At 39.7% G+C, this 22,900-nt stretch overlaps 1 protein-coding gene across 14 annotated transcripts in view; it reads left to right on the top strand.

Moving 5' to 3' along the window:
• The window catches only part of ANKS1B (ankyrin repeat and sterile alpha motif domain containing 1B), a 1,295,786-nt gene that overhangs the window by 967,927 nt on the left and 304,959 nt on the right, over positions 1-22,900 (top strand). For all 14 annotated transcript variants that reach the window (XM_050749329.1, XM_050749335.1, XM_050749332.1 and 11 more), the window contains one exon: positions 5,205-5,357. In XM_050749329.1, coding sequence (XP_050605286.1) covers positions 5,205-5,357 — 153 coding nt within the window. The remainder of the gene's footprint in view (positions 1-5,204; positions 5,358-22,900) is intronic.

Genomic DNA, 22,900 nt, shown 5'->3' with positions numbered 1-22,900 from the left:
GCTTGAGCTCAGGAGTTTGAGACCAGCCTGGGCAACACAGTGAAACCCTAATCTCAACTAAAAATACAAAAGAAAATTAACCAGGTGTAGTGGTGCACACCTGTGGTCCCAGCTACTAGGGAGGCTGAGGTGGGAGGATTGCTTGAACCTAGGAGGCGGAGGCTGCAGTGAGCCAAGATAGAACCACTGCATTCCAGCCTGGGTGCCTGGGTGACAGAGTGAGACTCTGTCTTAAAAAAAAAAAAAAAAAAAAAAAAAAAAAAAGATGCAGCATGTAGAGTTTCTGCATGACAATGAGGTAGCTCGGGAAGGATACTGATGTTTGCTTACTCAGCATCCCTAATCTTTCTCAGTCTCATGAAGATGCATTTGCCAATAGATTCATAAATTAAAAGGTCTCAGTTATATTCCACAGGCATAATGGATAAACACCAAGGGTTTTTAAAGAAGGAGTGACTCTATTCAGTTTTTCCCTGTAATCAAAATTTCAGTAGTTCACAGCAACAACGACAAAAATATTTTTTTCTTACTCACAGGTCTGCTGTGCTTCAGCTAACTTCAGCTGGACTTTCCTGAGCCCCATCGAGCTAGGGTAGATTCCAAGCTTTGGGTTAAATTTAGGTTTGCTCCACAAGTCTTCATCTTTCTCCTAGAACCAGGAGTTATGCAACTCCTCAGCACTTGCTATTCTTATGAGAGAGCATGTGAACACTGAAAGATTAGTAGAACACAGGAGCACACAGACCTCATCTCTAACCACCGCATTGACACTTCACGCATTCTGTTGGCCAGCATTGATGAGACTGGGAAGTAACTCCAGCCACAGTGAAACGTAATGTCTATCCCTTGGCACAGGGCAGAGGGGCATAATTCTAATACAGTAAGAGAATGAAGAATTGGAATAAACAGTTCAATCGACTTGAGTGACCTCATTAGATATGTTTCTAAAAAGTAGTGTCAGCTGAAGGGGAGAGGGGTAAAGATGTTAGCAGATGCAAACCTCTTCTAAAACAAGATAAAGAAGGAAGGAAATAGGGGAAGTAGGAAGGGATGAGAGAGGAGACTTTTGATTGAAAGCTGAAAAGACTAGCAGCCAATGGCAGAATATTATGCAATTTCAAAATAAGCATGGGTCCAATTTAGGGCAATGGGGAGAAAAGAGAACTAAGAGTTATTATTGAATAACTATTATATTCAAATCAATGTGCTAGGCAGTTTGTACTCCCTATTTCATATAATCTTCACAACAACACTTGGAGTAGATATTATTGTGCTTATTCTAAAAAAGAGGAAACAGGCTCCAAGAGTAACTTGCCAAAGATCACCCAACAAATACGTAGCACTGCTGGGAATGTCATATTCCAAAGTCCATTTTGGAAGAAGAGAAGTAAATTGAGAGTCATCTTAGAAATCAAATTGACAGACCCTGTTGGCCTAATTAGATATGATAGTAAACAAAGAGGAAAGTAAGATAACTCCCAAGCTTCTGCTTGAGCAGTGGAGTAATAGCTGCCCATTAACTGAAATGGGAAAAAAAAAAGAGGAAGAGAACCTGTTTTTGAACCGAAGGAGTTAAATTTGTTTTTGACTTATGTTGGTGACACCTATAGGACATTTATGTGAGATGTCCTACAAATGGTTAGAAATTTGCATCTCAGAGCTCATGAAGAGGAGCCAGTCCTGAAGAAATCCCTCCAGAAGTAGGAGCAAAAGCATTACAAGCATGGGAAGTTATATTAGCAAAGATAGGACTGTGTCCTATCCAGGTCATTTTCAGGGAATGCCTAGCTATTTAATGTACTGTTGAGACATACACGTGTCTAGTTACATTTATTGGGTACACAATAGCAGAGGAGTGGGAGATTAGGCTGATCTCAATTGGCCTTGAATGCTGGAATAGGACATTTGGACTTTTCTCGAGAAGGAAGCACTACAGGTTTTTATACAAGGGTACACTTAAGGGTCTGGCTCTTAGGAAGACTAATGTAGTAGCAAGATACAAGCTGGACCAAAGGTGGGAGACGATGTAGAAGGCTATTGCATTAGTTTTTGTAAGCACTAACGAGAACCTAAACAGGGTAATGGCAGTAGGAACGGAAATAAAGGAACAGATGGGATCATTGCTTTGGAAGAAATTATTGTGCAGCACAGTAACTATTCTGCATATCATTAAATATGTGTCAAGTTAATTTTGTAACTGCATTTGGCTCTAATGGTTTCCTCTCTTCAGGTATGCAGAACCTTCGTAATTTATTGGTCATCTGTTCACATATTTTAATTAAGAGTTATAATCTCCATGAGGGAGAGACTATGACTGTTTTGTTATCTACTATTTCCACAACATTCATCAGAATAGGTATTGGTTAAATATGTATTGAATGAGAGGGTGGATGAATACTGCCCTGCACACCTCAGCATACCCATTTCCAAGGTCTCTTCAGTTGTGCTCTCTACCCTGCCCTTGTCATTCATCCTCCCACCAAATATTTCCCTTCCTCTCACCTCTTTAAGATTGGTCTGGGAGAACTTGCCTTACAGGAGTATACAGACCACTGAGCAGCCTGCATTCAGTGCAATCCTGATGTGATGGTTGTTGTTTTATTTTTTTATTTTCCAATTATTCAACCAAACTCAACTGACCCTCCCTTTACTATTTATAAATATCATCTCAGACATATCCAATAACTTTCCAACCACGTAAAATGTTGAAGACTCAGTTCCAATTTATTTGAAACCTCCAGTTTTATTTTCTTCACCACCTTCCCCCTCCCCCAAGTTTAGACTTCCCCCAAAGGACTGGCACTTCTCTCTTTCGATTCTAAATTTTAGGGCATTGGGACAAGAAAGGGGGATTGAAGGGACAATCAAACGTCTTTATACTTACGTATATTTTCTCTGCAGTCTTATTGTGGGTTCCCTGATTCTTTGGCTAACACTGACCATCAACACCCTCTGTGTGTCAGATGGCCACTAATTGCTTCATCAAAAGAGTGTTGTGTAAGTGCTTGGGGGTAACCTGTGGGAACCCCATTGCACAGTTCTCTGGTATGAGACAACTGACTTTGACCCAAATCCAGTCATCAAGCCTCCCTAGGCTTGTCCCCAGTATCTGTTCCTGGGGTGGTCAGCTTTATGGATGGGCTAATGGCAAGACCTCCCTACTAAGCAGTTAACTTCAACCTTAGTGTTTCTCACTTTCTTCCCTTTTTTCTCTTTCTTTCTTATTTCATGTCACTGGGGCACTCAGGGAGATTCCTGGGGCCAGAGTGATGATTTAGGTTAACAGAGTTATTTCAACCACCTTTTAACAAAGCCTGGAGAATGTACCCAGCCCCAATATTTTTGTAATTCTCTATAGAATATGAAGGTACCAAATACCTATGAACCTCCCTTTTGGGTCCTAGCCTCCAATTTTATACATACATAACATCCGGGTATTTGTGAATGCCACTAACTTTCATTCTGCAAATGCTGAGTTGTCATTTACATTTGTAGCTACCACATAATAAACACAGAGTTAAGTGTTACATGAACAAACATTTTATGAGCAGCTGAAATGGGTCAGTCAATGTAAAAGTGAAGTACAAAAGTCTGACCAAGTTCAGACTCTAATGTAAATAATAAGTTGCACTCTAACTTTAAAATAGGGAACATTTAGACCAGGAGCAGTGGCTGAGGCCTATAATCGCAGCACTTTGGGAGGAAGCCAAGGCAGGTGAATCACTTGAGGTCAGGAGTTCAAGACCAGCCTGGCCAACACGGTGAAATTCTGTCTCTTAGTAGAGACAAATACAAAAATTAGCCAGGCATGGTGACACTCACCTGTAGTTCCAGCTACTAAGGAGGCTGAGGCATGAGAATTGCTTGAACCCAGGAAGTGGAGGTTGCAGTGAGCTGAGATCACACCACTGCACTTCAGCCTGGGCAACAGAGCAAGACTCCATCTCAAAAAATAAAATAAAATAAAACAGAGAACATTTAAACTTTGAAATGGAAACTAGAATGGGGAGCGGAATAACAGGAAAAAAGAAAAAGTAACTTTAAAATGAGGGAGTAGGGAGAATCTCAAAAATGAGAACCGTGCACAGTGACAGAAAGCTTACGCTGTTTAAGATTAAAATCTGAATCCCTGATGCCCAGACTAATCTTTTCTCTGCTCGCAAATCAGAATCATATAGATTTCCATTAATATTTATCTCTTTGAATTGAAGGAAGAGGAAAATCTATGTTGCGTTTTGCCCAGCATTGCTGTTTCCATCATGAATTTTACCGAAGGCCCCCATCAGGTTGATGAGGTGCCAGCTCCCCTTAATAACTGAAGTATTAGATACACGTCGTAGCATGCAAAGCAGCCCAAGTTTTAGAAGTGAGTCACTTCGAAAACCAAGAACCACAAATTCAGCTACAATTTCAAATAAAAGCTAAAGGACCAGAATAATCCATACAAAATTTTAAACCCAGAAGTTCCTCTTGCTTAAATTACTTTCACACTCCAATTTAAACTCAGAAACATTATGTTGCTGTCACATTTCTTTGTTCTCCTAAAGTATTTTTTAAAAATCTGTATATAGCTGACAAAAAATAGATGCCTGTCTGCCAGCAAGTTCTCTATTCATGTCTAACATACTGTAGAGTCGATGCAGAACACATGGTCTTAAAATACCCAAAGGCCTCCTCTCCTTTACTGGTTCACCGCAGCAGTATGTTTCTCCAGCATGTTTGCACTACCTCCAATACATGTCTTGCATAAGCACGAATTCCCTTTGAATGTTTAAGTCATGCAGTATTTTCACATGCTTTGATGCTGTGCATATGAGAATTATCATCTATATGTTGAAAGTGCACTTCCTGGTGCCTTCGTGTCGAATTTAATACCATTCAACTGACATCATTTTTAATTCCACCCAACAGAATGCCAATAATGTCTATGACAGAAGTTTGACATGTTTAGCTCTTCCAAATATAGAGTTAATCTAGCAGCTAAATTGGAAATTTCTGGGTATATTTTGAAAACTAATTCAGCATGAAAATTATTAATGATTTAGAATTGTGAAAATACATCCGAAAGTGTTTTCTTTTTCCTTATTTCCATCTCCAGAAAGACCTGTTCTTCATGTCAAATAAATTTTCAAGGGGAAATCTGCATTCTGTTGTTGGGACACAAAGTATACAGTTTAATCCTAATGTAATTTTCTTCATTACAGATGAGACCCATTGGGCATGATGGCTACCATCCCACCTCTGTAGCTGAGTGGCTGGATTCCATTGAACTGGGTGACTACACCAAAGCCTTTCTAATTAATGGCTACACATCGATGGACCTGTTGAAAAAAATCTGGGAGGTTGAACTTATTAATGTAAGTTGGTCTCTTAGTGACACCTTAACTATTCAACCCTTGATAAATTAAATTTTATTTTTCTTTTTTTATAACTGTTTGGATATCAAATGGGGATTTATAGATACACCTTCTGGTTTAAATATCGATCTCCCTCAAGCTCCAGAGTCACTGTCTTTTGAAGTTTTAATGTGGGGGAACTAAGAGGTAAAGAGAGAACTCTCAGGGTATTTTGCATTATCCAAGAAAATCTTCCAAGCCTTTTTGTGTTTTCCTTTTTAGGAAATTTTTTCAGTTATAGGATATAGATATGATAATAAATAGGTTCCTATTCTGATCTTTGCTCATATTCACTGTTAAAGATTTAAATTATCATTTTTTTAGTTTTCTATCTCTATTATGTTTCCTTGTCTATTTCTTAATCACATACACAAATCCCACGCTCCAAGAGACTGCTTTTATTCTTACTAAACAGGCTGCTGTATTATCAAAATTTTATTTTCTGAAGCTAGTGTCTAATCTTATGTTGTCTCTGTTTTATTCATACACTTAGCATAGATTTCATATAAAAACTGGCCAACATATGTTGCCATATAGTCAAGCCCAAAGAGATCAACTAAATCTGCATAAATAGTTTTGATACTTTTCTCGTTGCATTTTTACTTTTGTTGTTTTCTAGCATAAATGAAGGAATTACGTGAAAATATAAAATAGTCATGCATTTGAATTATATTTGGCATAGCACACATTTCTTTTTAACAGTAACAATGAGAAATCACTTAATTTTTTTAAAAATAGTTTTAGTTTTATAGTAAATGACTGAATAAAACCGTCATTCATGAACTAAGAGATAAAATAAATACGTTTCTGCTGGTTCAAAAGTGCTCCGTTCTACTCTTATGTCACTTTCTCGCCAAAAGTCCAGGTTCTACACATTACATGCCACTGCTTATTTTAAATGATGGTTATTATTAGTAACTAATTATTCCTTCCTTTTAAAAGTCTTTCTGAAAAAAGAATGTCTTTTCTAGAACATCGTATTGAAATTGTTCTTGAATCTAAAAGTCACATTAAATAGACAAATTAATGTGATTCTATGGCCATAAGTAACTCTTTCTTAACTTTTTGCTGCTTATGCCCTCACAAAAGCTATCATTATTTCAAAAGAGACTCATTGTCTAACATAAAGCCTTTGGTTAGTTTCATTCAGTCTGTATGAAACTAACTGTATGGAACTAACTGAAACTGTATTGCTTTTTGGCCTCATCAGGCTAAGATTTCAATTCTCTGTCAAGAACTTGATGCTCATCACATGGTTACTCATAGATATTTGTTAAAGGGGTACCTTCCATACATCAACCAAACAAGCTTCCAACTTAAGTTGCATCCCAGTTAATGAGTTAACGGAATAGCTTGAAAAATATCCCTACGTAACGTTTTCTGAATCACGCTGCTACCCATTGAAGAATTAATATTTATAATAGGTAGCACATGAATCATTCACCTAGCTAGCATTAGCAATAATCTCCCATTGTAAAGAATGGATTTCAACAGGACTCGATTATATGTTTTCACTGAAGTAAGGATCACTTACAATGTGAGGCTCTATGTCTCTCAAAATCCAAAGCCCTGAACTAGTGTTTAAGATGTAAGCTTGGGCACTCACTTTCCCCAGTGCTGGGGGTACCTGTGGCCTAGAGATCCTTGTTTAGTGACTGCAGCCAGACCTTGTAGACAGCTGCAGTGACTATGGGGATGATGGCCCCTGGCTTTACTGCCAGGGCTTAGGGACTGATCCAACACCACCCATGAGGCCAATCAGCCTTGAGCTGAGACAGAAAATTGGTCTTTTCCACCCATGTTGGCTCTTAACAGTTTCCTGGCTTCAATACAGGGAGAAGTGCCTGTCACAAGCATTGTGTCAAAATTTGAAAACATAGTCACTGTCTCTTAGACCTGGAGGCCAAAATCCTCTGGCCTGGAGCATGCCATCGGTGTCTACCACTAACTCTGTATATTTTCCTTAAAGTAAGCTGATTGAATTTAATTTTCCGTGTGACAACTTTATGGGCAAGTTCACACTCTTGATGGTGAGGATTTGCATGTCATTTAACTCAGCAGATTAATTTTGTCCATGTTAATTATGGACAAAAGTTGATCTGAACCTTCAGACTTGGAAATCAGAAAACAAAATTTGTATGCCCAGTAGAACTGGGTAGTTCATGTGATGGTTTTGGTTTACTGGGTTTTAAAATAAGAAAAAGGCAAAATGTGTGCATGCCTTTTGGCTCACAAAGATTTTGAATGATCTCAAATTCAAGACTTTTGTTTATCCCAGCTAATGAGAGAGATACCCAAATATGAAGTAGTCTCATATAATATATGGGCTGAATAATCCTATACTAAGAACGCATAATTTGTTGTTTTCTGGCCTAAAAGGGACTGTGCAGTCACCTTGATTTAGAGCAAAGCCTTTTAGGGAAGTTCACATCCTGAATCATTGTAATGAGTCGCTAGTTTTAAGGGAACCAGATTGCTCCGGTAACTGTTGTTCTATGTTAAGTGAAAAGAGAAGAGCAAGTGTAGCCTGCATTTGATACAAAGGTCGGCTGGTGGAGGGGAAGAGAATGGAGGATGAGGAGATAGGCTGCTGATATGATTACAGATAACTTCAGCATCAGTGGTTGTTTTTTAAATACCTTTGGGTAGAACTAAATAAGATTGCTAAGGTAGCAATATCCACATGTGTCCCATGAAAATTATTTCACATGCCCCATGAAAATAATCTGGCATTATTTTTCCAACAGTAAATTGATTAGAAAATCATTTGCTTCTTGCCTAATAGCTTTGGAAACTATATTTACATGACTGTTTAATTTAGGACTGTCAGGTTTTATTCTTTCAATGTTGTGGATTTAATTTGCAGCTTTCCCAGGAAAGCTAACCACTTGGAGATGTGCTAAGAGATTTTCAAAGGAAACTTTCCAATTTTTCATTAATTCTTGAGTAATGTGACTTTATTTGCTTTAAATGCAGTCGGGCTATCATCCTATGAATATCAGATTTAGACTTGCTTTGATGTTTTTATTTCATGATCAGCATTATAAAGTCACACTTCTATCTACCCCACTCTCATTGCTAAAGTTGCAATAACTTTATTTCCTAATTTTTTTGCATTCTATGAGAGTGTGTGTGTGTGTGTGTGTGGTGTGTGTGTGTGTGTGTGTGTGTGTGTACATATTGAATAAAGGTAAATGGTAACTTATGCTCATAACCAAGAAGAATAATTACTAAATTCACAAATTGCAGGGGAAGAATAGGAGGATGAATATTCTAATTCCATTTTCAAACCAATTATTTTAAGTAAAAGGTTATGCTTTCACCACGGGACATAATAAATGAGAAATATTCATATTTCCACACCAGGGAGGCTACATCAGTCAACACTTCAAATATTAACCACTTTAATCAAAGCCGAAGGCTTCAACTAAATGACTGGATGTGAGTATTCAAGTGTAGGCAAACTTTATAAATTATCTGTGGATTTAAGCATTGCATTTATACTTATGTACAGTACAGCTGGCTCCCCACAACCCTTCAGGACAGCTAGATACCAGCCCTGAACTTTAGACTTTTCCAGGCATATATCAGGTAAAGCTTCTGGACTCTACCAACTCCAACCCCTGCATCCAAATTGCAAGCTGTTCCAGGGATTCTCTTGAAACTTCTCTCAGCCAGCCCAAGTTTGGGGAAAAGCACCCTGACATATGTCCTCATATAGGATGGACAGTCTCCCAAATAAATACACACTTAACATTAATTTCTAGTCCTTTCATATATGTTCTGGAAGGTGGTGATGGTCTAGGTCTGACATTATTATTTCTACTACCTTTCAGCATCTTTTGCATGTCCACACTTATTATACTACTCTCAACTTTCGAGCTTTGACCTAAACTAAAATAGAATTATACTACAATAAAATGCATTTAATCACTAAAATGCCATTGAAAATAATATAGCTCTTATTTTGCATGTAAAGTAATTTACATTCTTGCAGTGCCTCCAGGTCATTACAGAACAGGCATTATTAAAGTATTGATATCAGAAATAGTAAAACACACACAATAAACAAGGGATTTTGGCCTGAAGAGACAGTTTTGAACGCTCTGCAACAAATGAACTTCAGAAAGCACTGAAACTCTCCGATTATAGCCATTTATGATCTATCTCTGTGCAGAAAGGAAAATTGTGTTCTAATTACCCAGAAATTGCTACCTTAAAATTTTTTATTTTAGTAGACATCTGTTCATTCACCCTTCTCATGATTAAAATTAAAACATTCCAAATTTCCTCTGAAGAAGCCACCTCCATCTCTTCCCTATTCCATGCCTGAACATATGGCCTGGATCTTCAGAGCCAAGTTCAGCATTCCAGTCTCTGCCTCCACCCCTATGGGCTACAAAGTATTCTTCATCAGGACCAACTACCAGTGCAAAATGAAAACATAGGGCCCCTTGTTCAAAAAGTATTAAAAATTTTTAGCCAGTAACATCAAAACATTAAAGCTGGCACAAGGCCCTTCTATTTGCAGGACCTTGTGTAACCCACACAGGTCACACACCCTTGAAGCCAACCAAGCTCTTCATTCCTTTGTGTATTTCTATCTGGTGTCATTTTCCTTCTACCTGAAGGACTGTCTTTGACATTATTCTGTAGTGCGAGGCTGCTAGTGATAAATTTTCACAACTTTTGTATGTCTGAAAAATACTTCATTTTGCCTTCATTTATGAAACATAGTTTTGCTGGGTATAGAATTCTAAGGTAACAGTACTTTAAAGATACTGATCCACCAGCCTCTCTTCTGCATTATTTATAACAAGAAACTTGCTGCCATTTTGTTGTTCCTCTGTGCATAATGGGTCAGTTTTTTCCCCCCTGGCTGCACTTAAGGTGTTGTCTTTTTCTTTTCTTTTCTTTTCTTTTTTATTATTATACTTTGAGTTCTAGGGTACATGTGCATAACGTGCAGGTTTGTTACATATGTATACTTGTGCCATGTTGGTGTGCTGCAACCATCAACTCGTCAGCACCCATCAACTCATCATTTACATCAGGTATAACTCCCAATGCAATCCCTCCCCCCTCCCCCCCCTCCCCATGATAGGCCCCGGTGTGTGATGTTCCCCTTCCCGAGTCCAAGTGATCTCATTGTTCAGTTCCCACCTATGAGTGAGAACATGCGGTGTTTGGTTTTGTGTTCTTGTGATAGTTTGCTAAGAATGATGGTTTCCAGCTGCATCCATGTCCCTACAAAGGACACAAACTCATCCTTTTTTATGGCTGCATAGTATTCCATGGTGTATATGTGCCACATTTTCTTAATCCAGTCTGTCACTGATGGACATTTGGGTTGATTCCAAGTCTTTGCTATTGTGAATAGTGCTGCAATAAACATACGTGTGCATGTGTCTTTATAGCAGCATGATTTATAATCCTTTGGGTATATACCCAGTAATGGGATGGCTGGGTCATATGGTACATCTAGTTCTAGATCCTTGAGGAATCGCAGTGTTGTCTTTTTCACTGGTTTATAGCAATTTGATTATTACGTACATTGGTATCATTTTTTTCATGTTTTCTATGTGTGAAGTTTTTTGAGCTTCTTAAATATGAGGCTTATCATTGTCATCAACTTTGGAAATTTTTTAGTCATTGTCTCTTAATTTTTTTTTTTTTTTTTTGAGACAGAGGCTTATTCTGTCACCCAGGCTGGAGTGCAGTGGCACAATCTCAGCTCACTGCAACCTCCACCTCCCAGGTTCAAGCAATTCTCCTGCCTCAGCCTCTCAAGTAGCCAGGACCACAGGCGCGTGCCACCACACCTGGCTAATTTTGTATTTTTAGTGAAGACAGCTTTTCACCATGTTGGCTAGGCTGGTCTTGAAGTCCTGACCTCAAATTATCCCCCTATCTTTGCCTCCCAAAGTGCTGGGATTACAGTTGTAAGCCACAATGTCCAGCATCAAAATATTTTCTATTACTCACCTTCTTATTTCTCCTTTCATTTAGAAACCCCAAATACATCAGTATTAAGTCATTTAAAGTTGGACTACAGTTCACCAATGTCCTATTCATTTTTTTCAGTCTTCTTTCTCTCTGTGACACATTTGGATAGTTTCTATTGCTATGTCTTTAAGTTCACTTATCTTTTCTTCTTAGAATAGCTAATCTGTCACTGTTACTATGCAGTGTATTTTTCATCTCAGAGATTGTAGTTTTCATCTTCACAAGTTAGACTTGGGTCTTTCTTATATTTTCTGTCTATATTAAACATGCTCAGTCTTTCCTCCAACTTGTGGAACATATGCAATACATTTACAATTACTGGTTTATTATCTTTGTCTCCTAATTATAACACCTGTGTCAGTTTGGGTTTAGGTTTTATTGATTTTTCTCTTTACTGTTTTTTGTGTATCTGGTCATTTTTATTACATGCCAGACATTATGAATTTTACCTTGTTGGATGCTGAATATTTTTTTCTATTCCTACAAATATTTTCGGGTATTGCTCTAGAATACAGGGAAGTTTTTGAATAGTCTTTGATCTCTTAGGTCTTGTTTTTAAGGTTCGTTAGGCAAGGCCAGAGTATTGTTTTGTCTACTGACAATACTTCCCCACCACTAGGGCGATACCCTTGTGAGTACTTGACCAATGCCCTTTGAATTTCAGGGCTTCCCAGTTTGAATCGTTTGCAATTCTCAGTGTTACCAGTCCAGTTTGAGCTTTAAGGACTATTCCCACTCATCTTTTTAGCTGGTTTTTCATTTGGTTTTATACCATTTCCTCACATACATGTACTGATCAAAACTCTCTCCTCTGTAATACTCTACCTGGCACACTCTAGCCACCCTAGTATCCCTGGATTCTCTGCTTCATCTTTTCTATTTAAGGAGTCTTGCAGACTCCTTCTGAATTCGTCCTCCCTGCTCCATGGCCTAGAAATTCTCTCAGCGGCAATTGCAGGGCTCATTTTGTTTGTCCGTCTCTCAGGGATCACTGTCCTTCAATGCCTCATGTCCATTGCCTTGAAAACCATTGTTTAATACATACATCTGGACTACTAGTTGTTTCCATTGGAATGATAAATCTAGCCCCCATTATTCTACCTTGGCCAGAAGCAAAAGTTCATGCTGCTTATGTTAATCCCTGTAGGTGAGGGCCCCATATCTAAACAATTGAATTGAAATCTTTGGTGTTGGCACCTGAGTATCAGGAGGTCTTAAAAGCTCCTCAAGTGATTTTCATGTGCAGCCTGTTTTGCAAACTACTGCAACCAGTGGTTAGAGGGAGTCACTAAAGGATTTTAATAAGGGGAATGACTTGATCAGAAACAGTGGATAGGGACCAGCAGCTGACACACTTAAGAAAGAAGAGGTGGCTGTGAGGGAAGAAGGAGCTGACTCAGTCAGTTCTGCTACACAGCTATTTCTAGCCATGAATGTATTAGGTGGAGCAGAAAAAAATTAATTTTTTTAAAAACTCATGTGCCTCCATAGAACCTGAGGGTATCACTGAATTAGAAGTTCATAAATATGGTCAATTTTTATAATTATAACCCATGTATCAAGAAGAGAGTAGATTACAGTCAGTTTTCAAAGGAGACAAGGGCAAATATAATACATTTCAGAAATGCTTTCCAGCCGTGGCTAAAGCTGCTTCCGTTTGACCCTTAAAAGGCTAAGCTTCCATTGTTTGAAAATTTTACTTACTGTTTATAAAGCAAAGAGTAGGACATACAGTGTGTGTGTCAGGGTTTCAAATGTGCCCTCTTTTCTTTCATCTTTAGCTCAGAATCAGGTCACTTGACTTTGAATCTTATATCCGCCCCTCGGTATGTTGACCTTAAAAAAAGTCACTTACCCCCTCTGGGACTCAGTTTCTCATTTGTAAATAGAGGATAATAAATATCTGCCCTGCTGGTTTCATGGGTTTCCTGTGAGACTCAAAATCAAATAAGAGCTTTTTATGATCCATCCCTTTCTCTTCTCCTCCTATTTTATTTTTCTTTTGCCCCTCTATGTTTTTCTTACTGACTTCCCCAGATCCCTCCCCCAGAGTTAGACTGGGAGCTGGTCTCTTGGAGCCTACTTTCACAGCTTAGTTGCCATCTGCTTCTTCCAGCCAGAACTTACCCTGGGCGCATAGATAGCCCTGCTTGATGTGCTAACTCTAGTTCCAGGATTTACCGCTCAGATGCTATCCTCCCTCATTCCCATCACCAACCCCTTTCACCTGCCCTGAACTCTCAGCTTCCCAGTATGCCCAGGACATATCATTTTTCCCTACCAGCCTTGTCCAAACCCTCATGGCTTACTCCTGCTCAAAGTCTTTCCCCTCCTGGATTTGGTGAACGTGAGAGGGAGAGCTTTGTGTAACAACTTTCAAGGTGAAGCTGAACATTTCCCCTCCTTTTTTTTTCTAATTGTGCTCAGGTACAGAATTGCTGGTGTCTTCTTTCTCCATGAGCATTGACCCTCAATCGTCAGCATCAACCCTCAGCCTCCCAGACCTCATTGTGCTTGAAGCAGAGGACCTTCGAACACAGCAGAGTAGTGCTTCAGCGGTTAGGGATAGCTTCATTCTCAATTTATCACCTGTAAATCTAAACTCTCCTAGAATCTGTTCCAGAGCTTTATATATTATAATGAAATCAGGTACCTTTTTTCCCTGTATTTTGCCCAGTTACCATTTTTCCTGTATCTTGCTAATTTTGCACGGAGATTTTTGTTCTTTAAAGAAGTCTTTTCTTGAGATATTTAGGGCACAGCCTGTTGCTAAAAAAAAAAAAAAAAAAAAAAAAAAAAAAAAAAAAAATTAAAAATCCAGCTATAGTTCTGTTAAAGTATGGTAAACTGCCTCTGTGCTTCTAAGAGCTTTGAGAGGGGAAATATTCTAGTAGATTATTATATAGTATAGAAAATATGAAAGCAAAAGTACTCCATATTCGCAAATGCACACATGAAATGCAAATAAACAGTGTTCATGCCACTGTGGTGGAGAAATACTTTTGGTCTTAAGAGAAGATCTCAGATAATACTGAAAAGATAAACCTCTGCTGTCTTAGGTGAAAGGAAAGCCGGATAGGTTTTTTTACCTAGAGAAAAACTATTGAGAATTTTGAAAACTAACATACACAGTGCCATGGCAGAGATTGATAATAAAGATTCAAAGTAAATTACAATGGTTAACACTATCATTAGGTAGGTGTATAAGATTTATATAAGCCATCATGGTGTATAAGCCATTACGGAAATAATTAGATGCTAGAGAAGAGAAGTAATAATGAGTTAGGTGATTTTATAGCTTAGAATTTATATCTGTTCTAAAGATATTTTAGGGTGGCTTAGAGTTTTAGTTTAGCTATTTTAGTAAAGAAATGTATTATGCTAAATTGGAAATCAGTGGCCTGAAAATCTTTTTGAACTTAAGGAAAGAGCTGTTACCTTGAACCTCAGAAAGCACACAAATTCTTTGCTTACAAGCCTTTTGCCTGGCACCCTGCTGCCACCTGGTGGCAGCGTACCTAAAGTGCAGGGCAAGTTACTGAACCATAAAGCAATTTCTTAAATGCAGAAACTAACTGCAAAACAAAACTTATTCACTACCAGTTTTGTATTAATCCCTGCTTCTGGATTTAATCTATAAATGAGTCAGGAGAGTTTTATTTTTGTAGACATTCAAACACTACATTCAAATACCATATAACTAAAACTATTTAACAAAATGAAGAAATCCCTCTACTGTGTATTCCACAAATTAGATTAATTTGAATAACAATGCCCTTTTAAATATGCATATATTTTCTAGGAGAGTATTTTTTACCTTTTTATATATTTTATGGAGTAACTACCTTAAAACATGAATATGATCTTTTTGAAAAAAATTACTGCATAGAGTTGTAGGGAAAAAAATGTAAGTATTTTACAGTCTTTACCCTCAAAAAATTTCCAGACTGATGTGGAAGACAACCATCTACATGAGTGGTATGGACAGAAATATTAGGAGTAAACCCAGTATGAAAGTGGTATCTGTATCCCAAATGGGAACACAAGGTCTTCTCCTAATTAGGGGGTAGAAGTAGGCAGCAGAACAGGTAGAATGGAGACTCCAAAGAGTAAATGGCAGGCAGCAGTGGCTAAAAGCAGTCTTCCAAGGTTTAGAAGACCAGTTGTAGAATCTCTGCTTTTCTAAAAGCACTTTGGTCAAGTCACTTAACCTTCTCTATGCTTCAATTTCCTTGCCTCTGAAATTTGGATAATAACATTATATCTATCTTCTAGGTATTATTGTCAGGATTCAATAAGATAATCTAATAAAGCATTTTATACAATGCTTTGCAAACAGCATTCAATTTTTTCCTTAAAGGAGGGCAAATGGAGGGGCAGCTTCCAAGTTCCTAAGATTTATGGGAAGCATTATCAGTTATCCATTGCCTCAACAATGCTATGGAACAAGCTGTCTGAAAATGAAGTGGCTTAAAGCAATAGACATTTGTTTAGCCAAGCTTGCAGTTTGTGGGTCAGCGATTTAGGCTGGGCTTGGCTGCAATTTTCTTCTGATCTCAGCTGGCTCCCTCACATCTGGCAGTTGCCTCTAGTCTTCTGGCATATGAGAGTTGACAGACCTGGGAGGGTCTCAGCTGAAACAGCTGGGGCTCCCTGTGCCCCACTCTCTAGTATGCTATCGCAGACATGTCTTCAGAACAAAGCAAGCATCAAACAAACAAAAATGAGCAAGCGCTTTTTTACACCTCTGCTTACATCACATCTGCCAACACTTGGCCAAAGGAAGCTGTATGGAACACTCAAAATCAGCTTGGGAGGGGAGGATATAGTTCACCTCTCAATAGGAGCAACTGCAAAATCACACGGTAAATAGCTTGAAAGTAGGGAAGGATGAAGAAATGAGACCATTACTGCAATCAGCCCACCACAGAGGTTTTTGGGGGTTTGTTTTATTTTGGTGTTTTATGTTTGTTATGGTTGTTGTTGTTGTTGTTGTTGTTGCTATTGTTGTTGTTGTTGTCACCCAGGCTAGAGAGCAGTGGTGCAATCACGGTTCACTGCATCGTCAACGTTCCGGGCTCAGGCAGTGCTCTCTCCTCAGCCTCCCAAGTAACTGGGACTAGGTGCACACTACCACACCTGACTAATTTATTTTTATTATTTGTAGAGACGGTGTTTCCTTACATTACCCAGGCTGATTGTGAACTCCTAGGCTCAAGTGATCCTCCCATGTAGGCATCCCAAAGTGCTGGGATTACAGGCATGAGTCAGTGTGCCTGGCCCACAAAGGTTTTAATCAGAGAAAAGAATAGAGAATTTTAGAATTATGGATAATCTTATTATTGTTTGTAAGCCCCCACTCAAAATATGTGAAACCAAAACCATCTCAGAAAATCTAAGATGATTAGTGGGAGCTCACCGGGGGAAAAAGATGACCTGGATAGGGTACCATGCAAGAGGGCCTAAATGCGTGGAAAACTGGGGGACAGGAACCCCAACCGATATTCAGTAACTAGAGAATGATAGATGATAAATACACTGTGTGATCATGGAGTTGCTAGATGTATAAAAACCTGGAAAATTGTTTATTGAATTCATTGACCATCAAACAAAGCTATTTTAGAAAATGAAATTCTAAAGTATGTGTCTAATGAAAAATCATTTTCATGCCTTGCTCAAATATTTGTTGCACACCCACTCTTTGCTCAGAGTGGATATGCAACCAATATTTTTTTCATTGAATTTGATTCCTTAGGTTACTTGACTCCTCTAGATGACACAGGGAATAATAGTTATAATAACAATAATGGGAGTTTGTTTTAGTCCCTCTTCCTTTATCTTCCCCTTTGTTAATTGTCAATCTTGCTCAAGAATTTTTTTCTCAAACCTCCTTTCCCCAGTGTTATGTTCTTGGACAGGTTTCAGCTAGCAGCTTCAAAGTAGATGGCTGCTAAGTACAGGTCTTTATCCCTGAGGTCCAGGATCTCAACTCACAATGTCATGGCTAGTGTATTATTCGCGTTCTCTTGCTCAGTGAACAAGAGGCGCTATGGAGTCATGGAGGAGACTGGGGACTTGGAGCTAGACTGCGGGGATTTGGATCCTGCCTATGCCTTGGCTATCATGATTATTAACCACCATCAGCCCTATCAGGGAATAGATTAGTTTGTTGACTCCTGTATCCCCAGCTCCTAGAACAGTTTCTAGCACACTGGAGGTGGCAAATAAATCCCTGTTGATTGACCTAAAGACACTTTTGTGTGAGAGTGTTCTGAGTCTGACATATATGTCATGTATATGTCATATATCCTGATATATTTCCCCTCACCCGAACCCTATGAGATGCACACTGTTGCCATTCCCATTTTACAGGTGAAGAAGTGTCTGAAGAGAACTGGTTGAATTTTGATGAGAAAAGCCACCAATTCCTGTTATTTTCTATTCACAGATGTCTTCTATCATGAAAGGTGGTACACTAGGCTGGTCTTGCAACAGAGATACGATTAACAACAGAATGAACATCCACAGTCTTTCCCTCATGTTCTCAGCCTTACAGAGAAAGTTTCCAATAGTGTCTGTCAGGATGGCTGCCTTAGGAAGTTCCATTTCTTCTTCATGGCAGCCACCGGAGGGCACATGGTGCACAAGATGAACAGGGGTGCAATTTATGAGGCGTGCTGGTATAAATGACCCTGTAGCACCACTGTACATACACGCACGCACACATACACAGAGAGAGAGAGAGAGAGAGAGAAAAGAGTGGGTGCCTGTTTCACCACCTCCCAAATGCCAAGAATGGAATACCGCCTTCCCTTCAGAAATTGTACTAAAGAAGGAGAAATACCCATGGCCAGACCTACTTCATGCTTTGGTCCATGGGAGTCTGAGAGGCAGGGTGAGGTAGAAAGACACAGTAAATAAGCAGACCCCAGGTAGCATCCTTTCTCCTGCAGTCCCCCGCAAAAAAATAGAGAAACAGATAAACCCACACACGTATCTCCTTGTGACTGGCTGCAACGGGACAGAAAAGCTACAATGCAAACGCCACCCGAGAGAACTAAATCTATGAGTCATTCTCACTTACTGTGAACTACTCTGATCTGATCATCAGCTGATGTATAACTTTACCAAGAAGGGCAGGATTTGGTGCTTTGAATGTAGAGAAGGGGAAAAGGAGGATTTAGAACAAAGATTAAAACTACAGAGGAGCGCCATAGGAAGGCCGGCTTGGGTGGGCTGCAAGGCGGCAGAGTGGATAAGAGGCTGGACTCAGCGTCAGATGAGCCAATTTCAGTTTCCAGTGCCTTATTCCACTGGGGCAAGACACTTCACCTTTTAACAGCCCTTATATTTATGTGGGTTCGTCATGCCCCTCCACCAGACACCAAACTCCTTGAAGACCTGACTTTGGAGGGCTCAGCTATATGTTCACACAGTGCCCTTCACAAAGCAGTGCTTAAAAATACCCACTGAATGAACTGCTGCCAGGGGAAGAATGGGAAAGAAAGAGACAGAGGGAGACATTGGAGGCAAGGTCATCAGAGACAGACTTCGGTGACCTGCTTGACTGTGGAGGGCCACTTGGGTGATGCACACACCATCTCATTGCCATCCCTGGGTGCTGCCATCAGTTGTCATGTCAGGTAAAATGCTTCAGTTGAAAGGCAGTCCACACTCTATACATCTTTGTGAGGGCCCAGTATGCCTAGAAAGTGTACAACTGGGAAGGTGACGTATGAAGAAGTATATGCAGTATTTATATTGAATGAAAATATTTACTGAACACCTACTATATGCCAGGCACTGTTCTAGTCTTTAGAAATGCATTGGGAACAAAACCAACAGAGCCCCTGCTCTCACGGAACTTACATTCTAGAGACGGACAAAGACAATAAGCAGGTAACAGATAAGTCTGTAATGATATCAGCTAGTGGCACATACTATAAGGAAACATAGAGTGGGGTAAGAGGATAGACAGTGACCAGATCTTCAGAAGGGTGATGAGGAAAGACTTATTTGAGGAGGTTTCATTTAGGCAGAGATGTGAACCAAGTGTGGGAAGAAGCCATGCAGAGATCAGCACTCCAGGCTGAGGGAGTGGCAAGTGCAAATCCCCTGCAGCAGGACCGTGCCTGTTTGAGGAACAGCAAGGAAGCCAGTGTGGCTGTAGTAGCATGAGCCGGGGAAAAGGCTGGTAGAAAAGATGTCAAAGTGGTGGCCCAGGACCAGGTATTGTGAGCCGTGGAGAGAGGTTGCATAGTAATCTAAATGTGAGCGTGAGCATCAGAGGGGTGTTAAATAGGAGAGAGATATGGTTAGGTTTATGCTTGAAAGGCTCACTTTGGCTGCTGTGGGAATGGGGATGGCGGTCATTGAAAACATAGCTGAGACATTCACCTAGTAGTCGGGGCAAGAGATGGTGGTGCCTTGTACTAAAGTGGTTGTGGTGAAGAAGGTGAGAATATTTGAGTCAGGATTTACAAGGAAGATAGAGATTATGAATGTGACATTGATTGTAGAGAAATCAAAAGAATTGAGGATAAGTGGAAATGTTTTTGGCGTGAAGTTTCTTGAGATTAGGAATATTTAGGAGGGAAAATTTGGAGGGAGAAAACAAGAGTTCCATTTGGGCATGGTAAATTGAGTTACCTAGCATACATTTCTAGAAATCTCGAGGAGCAATCATACATAGAAGCATTTCAGCTCTTCTTTGCATTTAAAACAAATGATTCTACTGACAATCATTATGATCCATGGCTGAGAAAAACCAATGTGTGGCCAAAAAATGTTTCTGCGCTCTGTACCCCATGTAAAAGCTATCCTTTCATGCAGAAGCTTTTTCACTTTACAACCTGCTATTACATCAAGCAGCCGGCCTGGAGTTTGGGGAATAGAGGTGTGTGCCCTTTCTCTACCACCACACACCAGGCAATGTGTCCTCAGCTATTGACTTGCTATTTGTCATGGAACTTGACTACATCTTTAAGACAGCATCCTTGTGTAGCTATAGGAGAAAAATGATGGTACAGGCTTCACACATAATGATTGACAACTTGCCCACAGCAGGAATGTAAATTATTTCTTTCATTTCCAACTGGCTCCCCTGGCAAACAGCTTTTTCACACTGACCTGACAGTACCTTAAAGGAAAAAAGCCTCGGGGTCTTTAGTCCTGATGTTCAAAATCAGACACTAAAACACAGTGACTTTCTTAAACTGAATTTGAAATAATTGCCTAAGCAGTTAGCTTATTTTTCATTAAGGCCATGTATTCCACAATCATCTGCCTGGGTGCCATAGAATTTTTTTTTTCTTTCTTTTTTTTTTTTGAGATGGAGTCTCACTCTGTCGCCCAGGCTGGTGTGCAGCGGCACAATCTAGGCTTGTTGCAACCTCCGCCCACCAGGTTCAAGTGATTCTCCTGCCTCAGCCTCCCGAGTAGCTAGGATTACAGGCACCTGCCACCACACCCAGCTAGTTTTTTGTGTTTTTAGTCAAGATAGGGTTTCACTATGTTGGCCAAGCTGGTCTCAAACTCCTGACCTCATCATCTGCCCACCTCGGCCTCCCAAAATGCTAGAATTACAGACGTGAGCCACCGCGCACCGCCATGTTGCCGTAAGAATGTTTAGTTCGGTTTACCTCGCTTGAGACACAATGCTGAGTTTAAGTTTTCAAGTGGATGGCTCTTTGGTAATATGTAAATGAACTGCAGAGACATTTTGAACGCGATGGGATAAGTGAGGTCTAGTATTTGCATAGCCCTAGTCATCTTAAGACAAAAACGTCTACTTTGTTCCACTCTATTTCATGGAACCTAGAAATACCATCTATCATAAGATGTATCATTATGTTATGCATTCCTACAAAAGAAAAACAAATGCTGCCAATTAAACTGTGACACAGTGCCTTATGGTAATTCTGTCCAACACATAAACCCGTCACAACAGCCTCACACAGATTGAACATTTCCTTCATGTAGAGGGCTTTGTCAATTACTCCTGCCTTTGTTGAGTTCCTTGGCATGTAATATGTAATCTTTTTCATATATTGAAGTAACAAAGCGTGATAAGGCTTCATGCATTTGTGGCTATCTTCCTTCCTTCAGACCCACAATGCACATGGTTACTGCTTTTAGAGAAAATATGTCATAGCAGTCTCTTCTCCAGTGAAGTTATTTGCTTCACAAATATCAAATTATCCTCTCCCTACTGTATTTGTATCTTTCCAAGTACTGAGTTCCTACTAATGCCAAATCATAATGTAATCATTTTGAACACAGTTTAAATGCCAATTATACTCAACACATGAGCAGCTATGACCAAGCATGTGGGCATGAGCTATGACAACCATGTGACGGCAATTGTGAGGCACTGTGGATTGTAAGATGCATTATCATTTCACAGATGGTAAATGAGGAAAAGTGTGTGTTCTAGAATCAGTGAAATAACTGTGTAAGCAAGGCATTGTGGGAGTTCACAAATGAATAAAACAGTTTGGATCTTGAGTTAATATTTTCCTTTTGCTTAAGGAAAAAAAAACCCTCCCATTCTTTTGTATTTCCATAGATATAAGATGATACTGTGTTCATATACCAAGAGCAGCCTCAGCTTCTGTCAGGATATGGCAATATAAATGAAGTCACTTCAGGAATCTGACTTTTTCAGTCATGGTAGTTGTCAGACGTTGACACCACTGACTTCTTATGCTGCTGCAGTCCCTCATGTATTTCCTGCCTCAAAATCACTGTGCACACAGAGAAACTATTAAAATCACCCCCAAGGAATGAAGGGAGGTGCAGGCCCTGTGTGATTGGAATACTCAAAGCAAAGCCAACTTGGCAGTCATTGCATCTGGGAGGATGGGAGAGCTGCTGACAGAGCCAACAGGCTGTCTGCATCAGGATGTGCCCTGAGCAGCTCACCCAGTGGAGCCTCAGTCCCTTTCAGACCAAAACACAAAGACCTCAAACCTCACCCTTCCCGAAGCCCAGCCATGGCCACATGCTTATCATTAACCCCTGCTGCCTTTTCCACTTCTTCCAAACATGCCCTTACTCTGATTCTAGCCTGGATATCATCTGATTCTTTGCAAACTCGAAGCGTGTTCCTGCCTCAGGGCAATTACAGTTGCTCTTTCCTCTGCCGGGACCGCTTTACATGCATCTCTGTCCTTCTCCTTTGTTGGGACCAAGAAGAAAGTTGCCCTTGGCCTTCTAAAAGTTCGCTGAAAAATCAAATCACATTCAAGCAGATTACTAAGGGAAAAGGCATACAAATTTATTTAGCATGTAAACATGGGAGCCTTCAGGATGAAGACCCAAAAATACAGGGGAGATTGTCCAGTTTTACACTTGGTTTCAACCAAGTATGGACAGCTGTGCAGAAATATTATTGGACCAAAAAAAAGGATCTGATCTAATGCTAATAGACTGAGTGAGGAAACCCAGGAAGGCCTGTCTGTCTAGATTCTTCTTGGTCCCCCTGAGCATGCATTCCT

The sequence above is a fragment of the Macaca thibetana genome, chromosome 11, assembly GCF_024542745.1.
Source record: "Macaca thibetana thibetana isolate TM-01 chromosome 11, ASM2454274v1, whole genome shotgun sequence".
NCBI classification, from domain to species: Eukaryota; Metazoa; Chordata; class Mammalia; order Primates; family Cercopithecidae; genus Macaca; species Macaca thibetana.
The sequence above is the reverse complement of the archived record's forward strand: the minus strand, read 5'-3'. Positions and strand labels throughout refer to the sequence as shown.